This window comes from Panulirus ornatus, chromosome 71 (genome assembly GCF_036320965.1).
Source record: "Panulirus ornatus isolate Po-2019 chromosome 71, ASM3632096v1, whole genome shotgun sequence".
Lineage (NCBI taxonomy): Eukaryota > Metazoa > Arthropoda > Malacostraca > Decapoda > Palinuridae > Panulirus > Panulirus ornatus.
In genome coordinates, this window is record NC_092294.1 from 8025331 (window position 1) to 8043721 (window position 18391).

The following is an 18391-nucleotide window of genomic DNA, read 5'->3' on the forward strand; positions in this document are numbered from 1 at the left end:
GTTTCATTTATCCCGTGGACTCATAGAAATATACATGATCACATGCAAAATTGTGATCCTTCCCAATATATATATATATATATATATATATATATATATATATATATATATATATATATATATATATATATATAAGTACTAGAGAATGCAAATAATAACCCAAAATCTCGACCAAACTCGCATCATCTCCACAGACCTCTCTCTCTCTTGATTCTAAACGGCCGAGAGAAAAAGAGTGAGAAAGAAAAAAATAAACATCCCCACAACAAAAGAGAGCCGGCGATTCAAACAAAAGAAGTGTTAAATCCTCTTAAGCCGCCTTGGATGGTGGCGCTGACTCCGATTCCTTGTGGAGACCCAACCTCCTCACCCTCCTCCCGCCTCCCTTACACACAGACACACACACACACAGAGCCAGTGTGAATATCACAATCAATACATCTTCATTTGCAATATTTCCACAACGAGTCCGTAACGGGTTTCACGTCAAAAGTGTTGAATGTGCGATATCGAATCTCATATTCGACTTTGATTATCGGCGAGTTTATCGCTTGCTGTGAATCATTATAACTGGCCCAGGATGAGGGTGTGTGTGTGTGTGTGTGTGTGTATGTGTGTGTGTGTCAGGGTGTAGGACCGTGTCGTGGCTCGGGATAGATCTATCTATCATCCGTATTGGTGAGGAGAGCTGGGGGTACAGGACGGTGACAGTTGTATATCTATCATCAGTGATGGTCTGGAGGGTAGGGCTGTGGGACGGTGTAGAGGATAGGGATAGAAGCATCTATCATCAGTGATGGTGTGGAGGGTAGGGTTGTGGGACGGTAGAGAGGATAGGGATAGAAGCATCTATCATCAGTGATGGTGTGGAGGGTAGGGTTGTGGGACGGTGGAGAGGATAGGGATAGAAGCATCTATCATCAGTGATGGTGTGGAGGGTAGGGTTGTGGGACGGTGGAGAGGATAGGGATAGAAGCATCTATCATCAGTGATGGTGTGGAGGGTAGGATTGTGGGACGGTCTAGAGGATAGGGATAGAAGCATCTATCATCAGTGATGATGTGGAGGGTAGGATTGTGGGACGGTGGAGAGGACAGGGATAGAAGCATCTATCATCAGTGATGGTGTAGACGGTAGGGCTGTGGGACGGTGGAGAGGATAGGGATAGAAGCATCTATCATCAGTGATGGTGTGGAGGGTAGGGTTGTGGGACGGTGTAGAGGTGTATAAATCCTACACCCACATCAACCTCCAGTCTTATCCTACACCAATACTATGTCCAACTCAAATCACACTCTGATCTCTAACTGACCTTTGTAGCGTCGCGGGATGGCGAGAACAGTGAGTGAACTGGCCAAATTCAGCATAACAAAAACGCAAATTCAGCCTATTTATCATTTTTTTCCCCCTATACAACCCAGTCGTGGGCCAATCAAGCCTTCTGTTGTTTGTCTGTCTCATGTAAACCCAAGTCTTGCCCACTTCCTTCAAATTCTGTAACACTACAACTTGATCATGCTGGGCCTAACCATAACCTTTATTACCCAGGAAACCCTCCGAAAATTTGCAGTGCAAGATCTGCTTACCACAAGCTGAGGTCGGGTAGGATATACCTCAACCACTCCCTCAGCCTGAGTAGATTCATGAGCCCTTCCGTATCATTAACTCACCTGCTATCACATCCACTCCCCCAGTTCAAGCCGTCTGCGGTAATGTTGCTTCTCTTCCTCTGCTCTACGGGCATCAAATCAGCCACTGCTCTCGTGAGCTGTCTGCACGTGCCCCAGCTCCAAGCACTGTGACCAGCGGCAAGTGACTGGCTGCCTCTTCCCACAGTTTCTGTGTAGGGATCAGCTCCATGAGGATTGGCCGTTATAATGTCTCCCTCTTCTCAAGCAATGAAGCTCTGGAATTCTTTTCCTTTCCCTCCTCTTTCTCTCTTCCTATAACCGTCCCATCCACAACAGGCGAGTCTACAAACACCCAAGGGGCTGAGAATGGTAACTCCCTTATCTTTTTACTACAATCTCCGCCATATTATCTTTTCAACCGACGGGGCTTTGCTTTTGGCGTGCTTCAGGGCGCGCCATGTCCACTACAATAATAATAAAAGGAAATATCTCACACCCACACTACCCTTATTAGCTCTACACCCACCTCACGCCAACAAAACCCCAACCCCACGTCCATTACACCCTAACCTCACATCCACAAGGCCTACGACGCCCTAACCCCTCAAGCCATCAAACGCCTTGAACCCCCCCCCACACACACACCCTACCCGAGCCACAAGCCCAGTAAGACGAGCCCAGGCCACAGCGGACCCCCAGCAGCTAGGCGGAGGAACAATAATGTGCAGGAACCCGCCGAGACTAGCAAAACTATTTGATTCATTATTATCGCTTCAGAGACCACAGAGCCTCGTCCAGCGCTGCCCAACACACACACACAGTCTCTCCACCTTCCTCCACTTATGCTGACCCCTGTCACCACTACCGCATGACTACCACTCCTTAAATCACCACTGATTACAAGTCTCACTCCCACCGCCACTGTATATCACCACCACTGTGACTATGGTGACCTCTATCCACCAATATACTCAACTGTCACACGACCTTCCTCCTCCCCTATTCATCACCCACACACGCACATATATATAAATGTGTCTCTCAACACCCATAAACAAACATTATCATTCAGAGAAACACAAATCACCGACAAACTCGTTCTCCCTTCCTGGTCTTTCTTGACGCACAAATACACAAACCCACATGGGTAAACATGACAAATATACAGACCCAGTGAGGTAGACTCAAACACTCAAAACCCACACAGGTAAAACGCAAACCCACACAAATACACAAAGGTAGACACAGATACACACATCCACAAAGGGAGACACAAATACAAACAGGTCCGACACAAATACACAAACCCACACAGGTAGACACAAACACACAAAACCCAAATGAGATAACATGTATACACAAACCTACACAGTTAAAACAAATACATAAGAGGTAGGCACAAGTACACCAAACCAGACAAGTAACACACAAACCCACAAAGGCCAAGACAAATACACAGAGGTAAACAAACACACAAAGGTAGACACAAATACATACACCTGCAAAAGTAGACACAAACACACACGCCTACAGAGGTAGAAACAAGCACAAAAAACCACAAAATTAGAAACAAACCCAGAAAGGTAGACACAAACACACACAAACCCACAAAGTTAGACACAAACCTACACAGTTACACACAAACTCAGAAAGGTAGAGACACACACACAAAGGTAGAAACAAACCCACAAACCCAGAGAGGTAGAACCAAAAACATAAACCCACACAGTTACACACAAATCCTGAAAGAAAGAGACACACACACATGTAGACACAAACCCACAAACTCAGAGAAGTAGACACAAACACACAAACCCACACAGTTACACACAAACCCACAAAGGTAGACACACACACACACACACAAAGGTAAACACAGACACACAAACCCAGAAAGGGAGTACAAAGACATAAACCCACAAAGGTAGACACAAACAGACACAGATACACACAAACCCACAAAGGTAGACACAGACACAAACCCACACAGTTACACACAAACCCACAAAGGTAGACACAGACACACACACACACCATCCCCCACATCTCGACAGACACAGGCGCGGGACTCCTCGGGAACATACTTGGTGATCCAATTAAGTGATCTAATTCGCTGGTGATGAGTAGTTAACAGCTGGCACTGGGCTACTTAGCCGCCGCTAGACTGCTGCCTCCCCTGATTGTTGCCTCTTTAAAACACACACACACACACACACACACACACACACACACACATATATATATATATATATATATATATATATATATATATATATATATTGGAAAGGATCAAAATTTTGCGCGTGATCAAGATATTCCTACGAGTCCACGGGGGAAAATGAAACACGAAAAGTTCCCAAGTGCACTTTCGTGTAATAATCACATCATCAGGGGAGACACAAGAGAGAAATATAACAGTCAGTTGATATACATCGAAGAGACGAAGCTAGGACGCCATTTGGTAAACATATATATATATATATATATATATATATATATATATATATATATATATATATATATATATATATATATATATTAATACTATTCACCATTTCCCGCGTTAGCGAGGTAGCGTTAATATATATATATATATATATATATATATATATATATATATATATATATAGCACTAACTTTCGTGCAGTACGGAGGTAGAATAAGAAATTCAGCCTTCGAGGCAAAATCCTCTCTCAGCTCACTTTTTCTGTTCCTGCTTTTATAAGGTGATAATACAAGAGGGAGGATTTCCAAGCTCCTTCCCTTCCCCAGGCATCACCCACCTTAGGTGCTTCACTCAAGCCTATGTCATGTTGGTAGTTCAAGCCCCCTATGATCTGGACCCGTGGCACGTGTCTGGCTGCTGCTTCCTATACCTTCACTGTGGGGACGCAGCCACACGAAGACCAACCGTTGGGAGACTTCTAAAACCATTCCCCTTCTCAGTCTCGGGTCTCGTATTGAGTCTTCCTGCATGAGTTTTTTTCCCCCAACATCTAGCATCTTATCTTTAATCCCTCATGACATGACCATGACGGGCTCATGCGTCTGCCCTGGGCACGTCGGATACCGTCAATACTAGCAACATTTTCGGTCGTCCTCGCATGGTAAACCATCCGGGGCGTGAGCTTGTCTTGAGCACCAGTCACACCTCGGGTTTACCATTGACGTACCGACCTTCCCTGGACACCCAGTCACCACACTACAGATGAGACACGATAGTGCACCTCCCACTCATGAATTCCCTTTATTACTTTCATGTTGATATGAAACCATGAAATCACTATGGTTTACATTCAGAATATATATATATATATATATATATATATATATATATATATATATATATATATATATATAAGGTTGTGGGTCATATCTAGCTCTGGCGTGCCCAATAAGCGGCGCTACGGGCCCAAACAGACATCGCATATTAACCTTATGGGTAAGAAATGCTATAATTAATTCCCGGCAGCCGTCCAGTTTACAGGCTCCTCAGCAAAACAAATTTCATTATGCGGCTCTAGAAACATATTGACCATTGGGCCACAAATTGTGTCATAAAGTGGCGAGCCGGGCCATTGTATCCGTACAATCTGCATGGGTTTCATTGTCCACTTGTCCGGCTCCTACGCGCTCGCCCTACTAAATCATTTTTCCTCGATTACCTTCTCGATCTTTTCATTTTTTTTCTCCTCCCACACCCCCACCCCACAACTTTTCATTACTGTTCTGTCTACAGTTTACATGGCTACTGAGCGCGGTGGTTCTTAACAGCTCGAGTGTGCATACCAGAATGAGAGAGAGAGAGAGAGAGAGAGAGAGAGAGAGAGAGAGAGAGAGAGAGAGAGAGAGAGAGAGAGAGAGAGAGAGAGAGAGAGATGAGGAGGGGCGGAGGTGCGGGGTTGCACATGCCATTAGGCAACTGTGAGGCGGTGTTCTCCTCCTCCTCCTCCTCTTCCTGCGTCCGCTGACAAAAGGGAGCCACTATCGCCGCCTCCCGTAACTGCTTGGCCACATCGCCGATGGTTTTATGACGACAACCCCAACAGGAAATGAAAGTTGGTGGTCTCTGCCTACTAAGGTGGCCCTCGAGGCTCTACCCACCCACTGTGGTTATATGGGAGGGACGCATGCCACGAGACCCGATGGTGCGCCACCAGGTCATCTACGACCATGATCTATGGTAAAAATGGGAATGTTAGACAGAAGACTCGTCTACACCCATCGCTCCCTCCGGCTCAACAGAGGGCAAGAAGAAAAAAAAAAGTTGAGAAGGGCGAGCTTCAGGTAGTATGGAAGATATGCCGCCGAGGAAATCCCACAGGCAAGCGTAAACGGGAAAAGTTCCTTACCGCAATTGCTATATAGGCTTCTCAGAGGAGAGGGATTCAAATCGAAAATGGAAAAAAAGAAGAAGAAAAGACGCGTTGGCTGGCGGCGGTACTTTACCATGGCGTCACAGGTTCAAATGGCCAGCACCTGGTCATGAGTTTTGCCCCGTCAACCACAGATGAAAGTCCCGAAATCTGCCGAGGATGTGACATTTTCTATTCATGATGTGTTTTGCCCAAGTGTGGAGGTGAAGCTGTTCACGGGCCAAGAAGAAGAGGTGAAACTGCATACGGCCCCAGTGATGTGTTGAAGCAGTACACGACCCAGATGAGTTGAAACTATATTGGCCAAGAGAGCAACTGAAACTCACTACAGGCACAAACGGGAGTTGAAACAGCATACAGCCCAAATGAAGAGCTGAAACCGTACGAAGCCCAAAGGAGGATATGAAATTGTATAAAACCCAAGTGGATATGAAACTGTATACAGCCCATGTGAAGAGCTGAAACTGTATACAGACCAGGTGAAGAGCTGAAACTGTATACAGACCAAGTGAGGATATGAAACTGTATACAGCCCAAGTGAAGAGCTGAAACTGTATACAGCCCAAGTGAAGAGCTGAAACTGTATATAGCCCAAGTGAAGAGCTGAAACTGTATACAGCCCAAGTGAAGAGCTGAAACTGTATACAGCCCAAGTGAAGAGCTGAAACTGTATACAGCCCAAGTGAAGAGATGAAACTGTATACAGCCCAAGTGAGAATATGAAACTGTATACAGCCCAAGTGAAGAGCTGAAACTGTATATAAGTCAGCCCCAGCCGTCAGCAAGGTCCGCTTCAAGGCTTTTAAAACCTCAGGGCCATCAAGTCCAACCCTCCCCTCCTGCTTCCATCTTTGTTCCACTGGTTCCTCTATCCACATTTCCAGCCCCATCCAAAACATCCTCCTCCATCGCCACCTCCACCTTATTCCGGTACCATCTCCACCTTTCTTCAGCAGCACTTTCATCACCTCCATCTTCCTCCAGCATGACCATCTCCACTCTCCTCCAGCAACATCAGCTCCACCTCTATTTTCCTCCAACACTATCTCCACCCTCTTCCATCATCCTTATAACCCCCTCCACCTTCCACCAACACCATCTCCACTCTCCTCCAGCAACATCAGCTCCACCTCTATTTTCCTCCAACACTATCTCCACCCTCTTCCATCATCCTTATAACCCCCTCCACCTTCCACCAACACCATCTCCACTCTCCTCCAGCACTATCCTGCATCTTCTCCAGCACCATCTCCCCCTTCCTCCAACATGCTCTCCTTCAGCACTATCCCGCACCTTCTCCAGCACCATCTCCCCCTTCCTCCAACATGCTCTCCTTCAGCACTATCCCGCACCTTCTCCAGCACCATCTCCCCCTTCCTCCAACATGCTCTCCTTCAGCACTATCCCGCACCTTCTCCAGCACCATCTCCCCCTTCCTCCAACATGCTCTCCTTCAGCACTATCCCGCACCTTCTCCAGCACCATCTCCCCCTTCCTCCAACATGCTCTCCTTCAGCACTATCCCGCACCTTCTCCAGCACCTTCTCCCCCTTCCTCCAACATGCTCTCCTTCAGCACTATCCCGCACCTTCTCCAGCACCATCTCCCCCTTCCTCCAACATGCTCTCCTTCAGCACTATCCTGCACCTTCTCCGGCACCATCTCCCCCTTCCTCCAACATGCTCTCCCCCTTCCTCCAGCACCCCCGCCCCGCGGACCAGCAGCAGGCCCCAGTGGGATGCACCCAACATACTCAACATAGTTAATTAGAATATTTTCCCGGGCTCGCAAATATTTATTCCCAGCAGTTGTACTCGCCACCACTCTGGGAGTCGTCACGTGCGCAAAACTTTGATAATTCTGACAACTCAAACAAGCAAACGGCCTCGACATGCGATTTTAATGCCTCAACGCCACACTAGCTCCAAGACAGTCCAATACACCAGCCGCCCACAAGGTCGGCAATGGTATCTCCGGCCACGGGCGGTAAGCCCGTGAGCGGCTTCCGCCCGGAGAGCGCGCTGAATCGGCCGCGTCCTATAGACGATAATAAGACGAGTTTGCCGGCGGTTTATTGGCTGATGTCATTAACACCAAGCACTAGCGGCCCACTTGGGGAGGAGGGAGATAAAAACCTTGGTATTGTTAGCGGGGAGAGAGGCACGCCAGCAACTCTGCATTTTCGCCTCCTCTCTCTTTTTTCTCTCCGCTATTTTTTTCTTCTAAGGTTTTCTAAGGCTCTCTGGTATGCACTGGGCAAGTCCTTCGTCTCAAGAGTTATACTGTTGACTTCCAATCCCGTGGCTAGACTGCATAAGCTCTTGGTTTTCTAATTTACAGTAAAAAGAGCCATCCCATCTTGATAAGGATTGAGCGACAGCCGCCTGCCAACACTGGTCATCGTGAGCCATCCTCACAGTGGACGGAACATATACATTGTGAGTGTGCATGTCATCTTGAAAGCAACCTCAGCACCTGAAGAAGGTGTTCAAACATCTTACCGGCAGGTGAATAGCTGGTGAAGTCTTCGGGCGACTTCAATGACCCCACAGCCCGAGCTGGACCCAGGCTGCTGAATTGGGTCGTTGGTCGACCAAGCCAAAGGCCTCAGGCCCACACAGAACGCCACAGCCTGACTTGGTCTAGTGCACCTTGTGCTCGTCCAGTGGAATCTTCAACTTCTCTACTGTGCATCCCATGCTGTTTCTGATGGCAGCTGGTAAGGTATTGAAGAGCCTTGGACCCTGGATGTTTAAGGTGCTCTCTCTCTCTCTCTCTCTCTCTCTCTCTCTCTCTCTCTCTCTCTCTCTCTCTCTCTTTGTGCAAATGGCACCTTTGCATTTCAGAGGATGTACAACCTTTTATGTAACCCCACACAGTACGTGGCGTACTCTCTGGGCTCTTAACACCACAGCAGACGACGGCTGCGCAAGAGGATGGGTAAGGGATCCGGTATTAATGAAACTCGGATTCACAGTGTGTTGGATGAATATTCAATATACCTCCAAAAAAGTTTTCTAGGAATTTTCTTTTTATGTTGGAGGCTCCAGTCACAGACTAGAATCTACATCAAGGCCTGGCATATACTTGAAATACAGAAAGGTCTAACGTCGGAGAGAAAAGAAATGGAAAAATACTTCATGGAGAAAATGGAAACGTCTCTTTCAAAAAGGGGCCAGGCCATAGTTGTTAAGAAAGACATGAAGGTGTAACGAGTTCCAAAGCTTCGGGGTGTAAGGAACAAAACAAATACCAAAACTATCCCATCCTTCAGTTGCCATTGGCCTACACAGTAATTATGTGACGCAATAGCTTACCGAGTAATATGTGGTCTAGCGAGTGGCGCGGACACACAAGGAACCAGCTCTTGGCAGCAAAATTTTAAGTAATACCCGCAGAATAGGGACAGCGAACCAACACTACGGCTCAGGGCAAGTGGAACAAATTGTGCAGTTCGCCTTCGAGTTGATATGTCGGGACTCTGCTTTGGACTCACTTATATCTGGTATGTCCGTAGAGCTAGAACCTCCTTAGATGTGAGAACAGTACTGTATACAAGGACGGAGCAACCCTTAGCCTAACCGGAGCAACAGTTTGGAAGAAAAGAAATTTCGATATCTGAGCAGGACTCCCAGTTTCTTTAAGACACACTCAGCTACTGGAATAATCTTAGGCTTCCAAAAGAGGCAAAAAGTGAAAACAAATAAAGTTCACTGTATCAAGTGGTTTCGGACTCACAGATCCATCAGAAAAGACAGGAAAGTTTGGAGAGAGAGAGAGAGAGAGAGAGAGAGAGAGAGAGAGAGAGAGAGAGAGAGAGAGAGAGAGAGAGAGAGAGAGAGAGAGAGAGGTGAACCGAAATCGGAATTTTGGAGGTATTAAACTTGACCAAGTTCAGTCTATCCCGTCGAGATACCTTGTTCAAGTTGGCGAGACGAGATGCGGAACGAGCGACAGAGGATGGAGCGGATTTGAAGGCAGTGTTGAGCCGTCAAGCGTACGAGTACTTATCTGCTGAGAAGAAGGCGACAGCATTGATGAAATGGAGGAAGAATTTAGGTGACACGATAGAGCAAAGGGACACCACCGCCGTCGACAGGGAAAGAAGTTGATTCATCAACGATTACGAACAAAGTGAAGGAGGAAAGCCAAAAGACAGAAGCTTGAAGATGAGACCCCGATGCCGCACCCTGTCAAAAGCTTTTTATATATATATATATGAAGGGCAACTGCATAAGACACTACAGAATCTGTGAGAGATGATGACCAGACATTAGTACAATAGGGAAGGAAATCTCTAAAGGATTAAGTCTTACTAAAGCCTTAGTGGTGATCAGGGGGAACACTTGAGATTCAAGACGTGTTTGAGGATATGGATTTGGTAAGGAGCGGATCCAGCATCCACAGATTCGGGAAATAATTGATGTCAAGCAACAGGACGATAATTAGAGGGGTTGGAACGGTCACCCGTCTTTGGATGGGATGTACCAATCATGTTCCCACGAAGGATTATTGTTTTTTTTCACGCAGAAACAGAATAGACGAGCAAGCACAGGCGCAAACACAGAAGCAAGCTCTTACAAACACATAAATAAGACTGTTCAAAGGAGAAAAATATATTTCAGTTTCTTTGATTTACACGTATCTTTTTCCAGACACGAACTTCCCCCTCCCCTCCTTAGATTCAACCTGTAGCATCTGATGGGTGTAAATTTCTCTTTAATGCTTTCCTATGAACTTTCTAAGGCAGTATACTATCTCAAGACCACCTGGCGTTTCTTCTCAGCAATTCGTCTGCCGGAGAGAGTGCTCCTGGACGGGATGGGTAGGGAGGTTCCTCCTGCTTGGTCATCCTGTCTCCACTTCTATCAAACCAGTAGCTTTGGTCACCATTATACTGTTCTGTACATAACTAAGTCACGGGACATCAGATCTCCTGTTACCTTCACTTACCCTCGTACCATAAAATCTTCTCTACCTCACATACAAAGCCTTTCATCTTACATAATGAGTTCTAAGTATCTGATCTTACATAACCTTACATACTTAGTTCTAAGTATTTGATCTTACTTTACGTATTCAGCTCTAAATATTTGATCTTACTTACGTATGATGTCCACTCTCGGAGGCTGCCAGTGTAAGTCATCCTCACCTGCAAGGAGAACAAGAGCACATTATAAACAACACAGCTCAGTACCTCGACCTCTGAAAAGAACCAGCTCTCACTCTTGATCTCACTCACGAACACACCGACCCGCTCCTCTCTCAGCTCACCCATCTTTTGGCTAATCACATAATTGCCACCCATAAATTAATCACCTCGCATCTCAGTATCTATGAGGCGGGATCCTCCATCAGGATCTAATCATGGCGTTCCTCATAGTGCTCTCATCAGACGGGCTTCTCGCCTCATCATCATCATCATCTGCCTGGTACCCGCGCACTTTATGACCTCTCATTCTTATTGTCTGTTTATGCCTGGGCGATTTTTCCCGATCACTTTAATCTGACCGAAGGATTCTTTTCTTTTGTTTCACCAGGGCGAACACGTACATGAATACGTACATACTAAAGACACATAAGCGTTTCCACACACACACAGAGAAACCTCTCCTCCCAATAGTATATGTAATCCCACGTATAGCATAAATATGTAATTTCCCCACCCCGTATAGCATAAATATGTAATTTCCGTCCCCGTATAGTATAACTATGTAATTACGGAAATAATTACATACATTTCATATCCCTATCATTCTATCACTTTCTCCTTTTTATCTTTTTTCATTCTCTTGCCTCCTGTCACATTTTCCATGTCCTCCCTTCCCTTATGCACCCAATTATGCTAACTTCTTCCCCACTTACTAATTCCATTTCAAACTATAAAGACTTTTTCCCTCAGTTTTCTCTTCTCTCTACACCCTCACACCTTCTATGTAAATATACACAATTTTCTCCTCATTCCCCTCTACACACCGTTTTTTTCCCCCTTTCCTTCCATTCCCTCCTTACCCAGATACTCTTCCATCCCTTCTACTTTCTTAGCTTTCAGCTGTCCTTTCTAATCCCTTCCTTGGCTTGTAACCGTCCCTTCTCACTACGTTCCAACTGTTACTTCCTTCCGTTCTTAACAGCCCATTCAATTCCTTAGTTTTGCTCCTTTACACCTTGCCTGTTCCTTCTTCTTGCTCTTCCATATTGATACCCCTCGCTTTCTATTCCTTTCCCCTTCCCTCTTGACACCCCTCGCTTTCCATTCCTTTTCCCCTCCCTCTTGACACCATATCATCTCCCTTTCCATCCCTCTCTTCCATATTGACACCCCTTTCCTTCTCGATATTTCCCCTTTCCTCCATCTTGTTACTTCTTCCCCCTCCTCTCCCGCCACTTTCCTCTCCCGTCGCCAGACAATGAAGGCCAACAGCGGGTATAAGGCCCCACATGTCACGCCCGCATCTGAAACAAAAGATATTAAAAGAGGTACTTGCTATAGATCAGGCAGACTGCTGACCACACACTCTCCTGCCTGCACAGCCAGCCCTGCCTCGCTCCACCTCCCTCACAGAGAGAGAGAGAGAGAGAGAGAGAGAGAGAGAGAGAGAGAGAGAGAGAGAGAGAGAGAGAGAGAGAGAGAGAGAGAGAGAGAGAGAGGAGAGAGAGAGAGAGAGAGAACGAGAGAAAGAGAGAACGAGAGAGAACGAGAGAGAGAGAGAGAACGAGAGAAAGAGAGAACGAGAGAGAACGAGAGAGAGAGAGAGAACGAGAAAGAGAACGAGAGAGAGAAAGAGGGAACGAGAGAGAAAGAGAGAACGAGAGAGAGAGCGAACGAGAGAAAGAGCGAACGAGAGAGAGAGAGAACGAGAAGAGAGAGAGAAAGAGAAAGAGAGAGAGAGAGAGAGAGAGAGAGAGAGAGAGAGAGAGAGAGAGAGAGAGAGAGAGAGAGAGAGAGGTTGTCTGGCAGGGATTGGGTAGCGGGAAGGGGAGGTTACGGGATTAGGAAGGATGGGAAGGTGGTAAAGGCAGAGCAGACCCGCCTCATGAAGAGAGTGTGAAAGAGGAAAGTTGGAAGAGGAAACAACGTGGAGTGTAACAGGGTGATGGGAGAGGCGAAGGGTGGGGAAGGGATACTGCGTGTGAGGAAGAAAATGGAAAAGAGGTAGTAAGTGGGGGAAGGGATGGAGGGTGGGGTGAGAGAGGGAATAATAATGATTGAAAGGATGGAAAGGAAGGAGATAAAGCCGGGGAGAAGGAAACAAGTGGTAGGGAGGGGACTTGGAATGAGGAAAGGACTATGGCAACAAATGGTGGAAAGGGAGAAATGGGATGGGATAAGAAGAAGGAAAGGGAGGAAAAGATAGGTAAAAAAAAAAAAACGGGAAACTGCACGAATAGGGAGGGAGGGAAGAATAGGCAGAAAAAATTGACAAGGCAATGGAAAGGGGGAAAAAAGTTGGGTGAGGAAAATAGGGGGAAAACAGGAAACTGAGACACAAAGAAAAATTAAGAAGAAACTGAGGGAAAGATTAAGATTTAAGATAATGAGGAAAATCGGTGAAGACACACGACCGGGTAGGTAATAATGGAAAAATGGAAGAGGGGGGGAACATCCGGCCCCCCCCCAGAAAAAACTCAACCAAAAAAAAAGAGACCAAACAAGAGAAGTACGCCATACGAAAAAGTCACACAAAAAACGGGGGAGAGAGAGAGAGAGAGAGAAGGATGGCGGAAAAAAGGCATAAATATCAACACGGAGGAAGATGGATGTGAGAAAGAGTAAACAAGGAAGAGAGAGAAAGCAGGAGAAAGATCAACACAGACATAGAGGACACACAGACGCAAATGCAGACATAGAAGCAAATACGGACACAGAGGAAAGAGACGCAAACAGATATAGAGGACACAGACGCAAATGCAGACATAGAGGCAAACAGACACAAATACAGATGAAACAGATACAAATGCAGACAAAGAGGACACAGACACAACCACACAGACATAGGGGACACAGATGCAAACAGACATACAGGAGAGGGACAGATACACAGACGCAAATACAGACATAGAGGCAAATACGGACACAAAGGAAAGAGACGCAAACAGACATAGAGGACACAGACGCAAATGCAGACATAGAGGCAAACAGACACAAATACAGATGAAACATACAAATGCAGACAAAGAGGACACAGACACAACTACACAGACATAGAGGACACAGATGCAAACAGACATACAGGAGAGGGACAGATACACAGACGCAAATACAGACATAGAGGACACAGACGGAAGCACAGACATACAGAACACCACCGACCGAACTGCTTCAAATGCGCCTCTTTGCCTAGGCCTCGTCACACTGTCTCTCCCTATTACCATATTCACTATCATTCCCCATTTCTTTTTCTTCCAATTTCTTTCCATTATGAAAACTGCGCTCCGTCTCCCTTTGTTTCCGGAGCGCTCGACCCCTGGTCTGGTTATGCTCGTGGCTTGCTTCAGCAACCTCCTGAACCAGAGTGACCCACGCTCGTAATCAGAAGACTCGCTGTACTCGTAGCAATCAGAGGACTCGTACTCGTGGTTATCAGACGACTCGTTTTACTCTTAGCAATCAGATGACTCGTGTGTAGTATTATGATAACTCGTTGTACTCGTAGTCATGAGAGGACTCGTTGTACTCGTAGTCATGAGAGGACTCGTTGTACTCGTAGTCATGAGAGGACTCGTTGTACTCGTAGTCATGAGAGGACTCGTTGTTCTCGTAGTCATGAGAGGACTCGTTGTACTCGTAGTCATGAGAGGACTCGTTGTTCTCGTAGTCATGAGAGGACTCGTTGTTCTCGTGGTCATGAGAGGACTCGTTGTACTCGTAGTCATAAGAGGACTCGTTGTACTCGTAGTCATGAGAGGACTCGTTGTACTCGTAGTCATGAGAGGACTCGTTGTACTCGTAGTCATGAGAGGACTCGTTGTACTCGTAGTCATGAGAGGACTCGTTGTACTCGTAGTCATGAGAGGACTCGTTGTACTCGTAGTCATGAGAGGACTCGTTCTACTCGTAGTCATGAGAGGACTCGTTGTTCTCGTAGTCATGAGAGGACTCGTTGTACTCGTAGTCATGAGAGGACTCGTTGTTCTCGTAGTCATGAGAGGACTCGTTGTACTCGTAGTCATGAGAGGACTCGTTGTACTCGTAGTCATGAGAGGACTCGTTGTACTCGTAGTCATGAGAGGACTTGTTGTACTCGTAGTCATGAGAGGACTCGTTGTACTCGTAGTCATGAGAGGACTCGTTGTACTCGTAGTCATGAGAGGACTCGTTCTACTCGTAGCCATGAGAGGACTCGTTCTACTCGTAGTCATGAGAGGACTCGTTGTACTCGTAGTCATGAGAGGACTCGTTGTACTCGTAGTCATGAGAGGACTCGTTGTTCTCGTAGTCATGAGAGGACTCGTTGTACTCGTAGTCATGAGAGGACTCGTTGTACTCGTAGTCATGAGAGGACTCGTTGTACTCGTAGTCATGAGAGGACTCGTTCTACTCGTAGTCATGAGAGGACTCGTTGTACTCGTAGTCATGAGAGGACTCGTTGTACTCGTAGTCATGAGAGGACTCGTTGTACTAGTAGTCATGAGAGGACTCGTTGTTCTCGTAGTCATGAGAGGACTCGTTGTTCTCGTAGTCATGAGAGGACTCGTTGTCCTCGTAGTCATGAGAGGACTCGTTGTACTCGTAGTCATGAGAGGACTCGTTGTACTCGTAGTCATGAGAGGACTCGTTCTACTCTTAGTCATGAGAGGACTCGTTGTACTCGTAGCCATGAGAGGACTCGTTCTACTCTTAGTCATGAGAGGACTCGTTGTACTCGTAGCCATGAGAGGACTCGTTGTACTCGTAGTCATGAGAGGACTCGTTCTACTCGTAGCCATGAGAGGACTCGTTCTACTCGTAGTCATGAGAGGACTCGTTCTACTCTTAGTCATGAGAGGACTCGTTGTACTCGTAGTCATGAGAGGACTCGTGGTACTCGTAGTCATGAGAGGACTCGTTGTACTCGTAGTCATGAGAGGACTCGTTGTACTCGTAGTCATGAGAGGACTCGTTGTACTCGTAGTCATGAGAGGACTCGTTGTACTCGTAGTCATGAGAGGACTCGTGGTACTCGTAGTCATGAGAGGACTCGTTGTACTCGTAGTCATGAGAGGACTCGTTGTACTCGTAGTCATGAGAGGACTCGTTGTACTCGTAGTCATGAGAGGACTCGTTCTACTCGTAGTCATGAGAGGACTCGTTGTACTCGTAGTCATGAGAGGACTCGTTGTACTCGTAGTCATGAGAGGACTCGTGGTACTCGTAGTCATGAGAGGACTCGTTGTACTCGTAGTCATGAGAGGACTCGTTGTACTCGTAGTCATGAGAGGACTCGTTGTACTCGTAGTCATGAGCGGACTCGTTTCCCACCCTCTGGCTGCAGGAAGCCCACTTGCCATACGCGACAAAGGCAGTACTGCTTTTAGCTTCGCTCACAACCAGGGCCTGAAGCTACACCGGCAGTCTTCCTCATCCTTTAATGCTTATACTGAACATTAAGTGTTTAATGCTTCCTGTGGGGGTCCACCTCGACGCCTCTTCTCACTAGCATCCTGTCTTGGTCAAAGGGGCCCGTCAGGTTAACGAAACGAAGTTAAGACAACAGTTCATTGCCTGGACACGTGGGATATAAATCACTGTTGGCCACAGTATGTAGAAATTCTTATTAACGTCATCTTTTACGTTAGCAAAGATCTGTCAGACCTCAGCTTGGCATGGACAGCTGTCCTTAGACGGTTCGTCCAGCACCGGTTCCCCTATCACAGGTCGGGGTCCCGGTTGGCGCTGGATTCCCAGTATCTACTTGAGTTTGGCCGCCAAAGGGGCGTCGCAGGTGTCCAGCCACCGCCTTACTACATTAGGTCAAACTAAATCCCTAACTCGACCAGCGGAGGTCACCTTCATCCACACCCCGGTCATGACTGGTCACCCCCTCACCGCGGGTCATCCGTCGACGGCACTTTTGCTATGTCAGGTCGCCTCACCTCACCCAGTTGGGTCAACCTCCTTTGCACAGGACCTCTGAGGCCAAGGTAGGTCCCTCTAACTACAAGACATCTTCATCCCATGGCCATGGAGGGGTCGGCCCGGTCCACGACGGCCAGTGGAGTCAACGATTTACATTCTAATCCTATAAGGTCACCTTTCCAGACAACTGAGCCAAAAGAGGGTCTTCCCTGCTCGACAATTCGGCCACAACTCGACCTCAAAAGGTCGCTCTGCTCGATAACTCGACCACAGGTCACCCTTCTCACGAACTTGGCCAAAGAAAGGTCACATTTCTCGATAATTGGTTTACAAAAGCCGTCCTTCACGATACCTCCCCAGAAGACGTCAAGTTGTCTCGAAAACTTGGCCACAGAAAAGTCCTCCTCCTCGATCACTGGGCCAGAAGTAAGGTTATCCTCAACCACAACTCCACCAAAGACGACTTTCGCATACAACTCGGGCCCTGGATGGCTAACCCAAAGCTTGTCCAAAGTGTATATTCCCCATCAACTCACCTAAATTTCGAACACAAATGGCTAAGTCATCCACAACTTGGCCAGAGGTCACCACAATCTTCGCTCTCACTGACGTAAAGCAACTTTCAGCTCCGAGGATTCCCTTCTGTTCAGCAACACTCAGAGGTCCACTTCATCACGTGATTAATGTGTGGCTAAGCGTTCTCTCCCTACACCGCCAAGCCATGGAACTCCTTACCATATCATGTCTTTCCCGACATCTAAAAACCTGGCCGTAATTCAAACTACAAACGCCCCACGCCCACCACAAACTCGACAATATTTTCCTATATTCTCTTTTTACTTCTCTATATCTTTCATCCTATCAATATTCTATTCAAGGCCTGGCCTCCTTGATGAGGGCTTCCGTCCATGGCGACTTAGGCACAGAAAGATAGGATTCCGGGGCGTGAGGACCTACGAAGAGACAAGCAATGATACGCGGCCGATGAGCCAGAGGGATGACGATGTGACACAGCGTAGTGAGGCTACCCGTACCATCCTACTGCAGGCAGGTCACTGTCGTCTACCCCTTCTACAGGAGGTCGACCTTGTCTACAGGTGTTCAGTCTTTAGCTACGAGAGGTAAACCTTCACTACTACAAGGCCACCCTTTCCTATTGGAGGTCATCCTCGTCTACAAGGTCACCCTTTCCTACAGGAGGTCATCCTCGGCTACAAGGCCACCCTTTCCTACCGGAGGTCATCCTCGGCTACAAGGCCACCCTTTCCTACCAGAGGTCATCCTCGGCTACAAGGCCACCCTTTCCTACAGGAGGTCATCCTCGG

General features: G+C 47.0%; 1 protein-coding gene across 1 annotated transcript in view; it reads right to left on the reverse strand.

Moving 5' to 3' along the window:
- The window catches only part of FoxP (forkhead box P), a 712908-nt gene that overhangs the window by 380936 nt on the left and 313581 nt on the right, over positions 1-18391 (reverse strand). The window contains exon 3 of the mRNA XM_071660484.1: positions 11115-11159. Coding sequence (XP_071516585.1) covers positions 11115-11159 — 45 coding nt within the window. The remainder of the gene's footprint in view (positions 1-11114; positions 11160-18391) is intronic.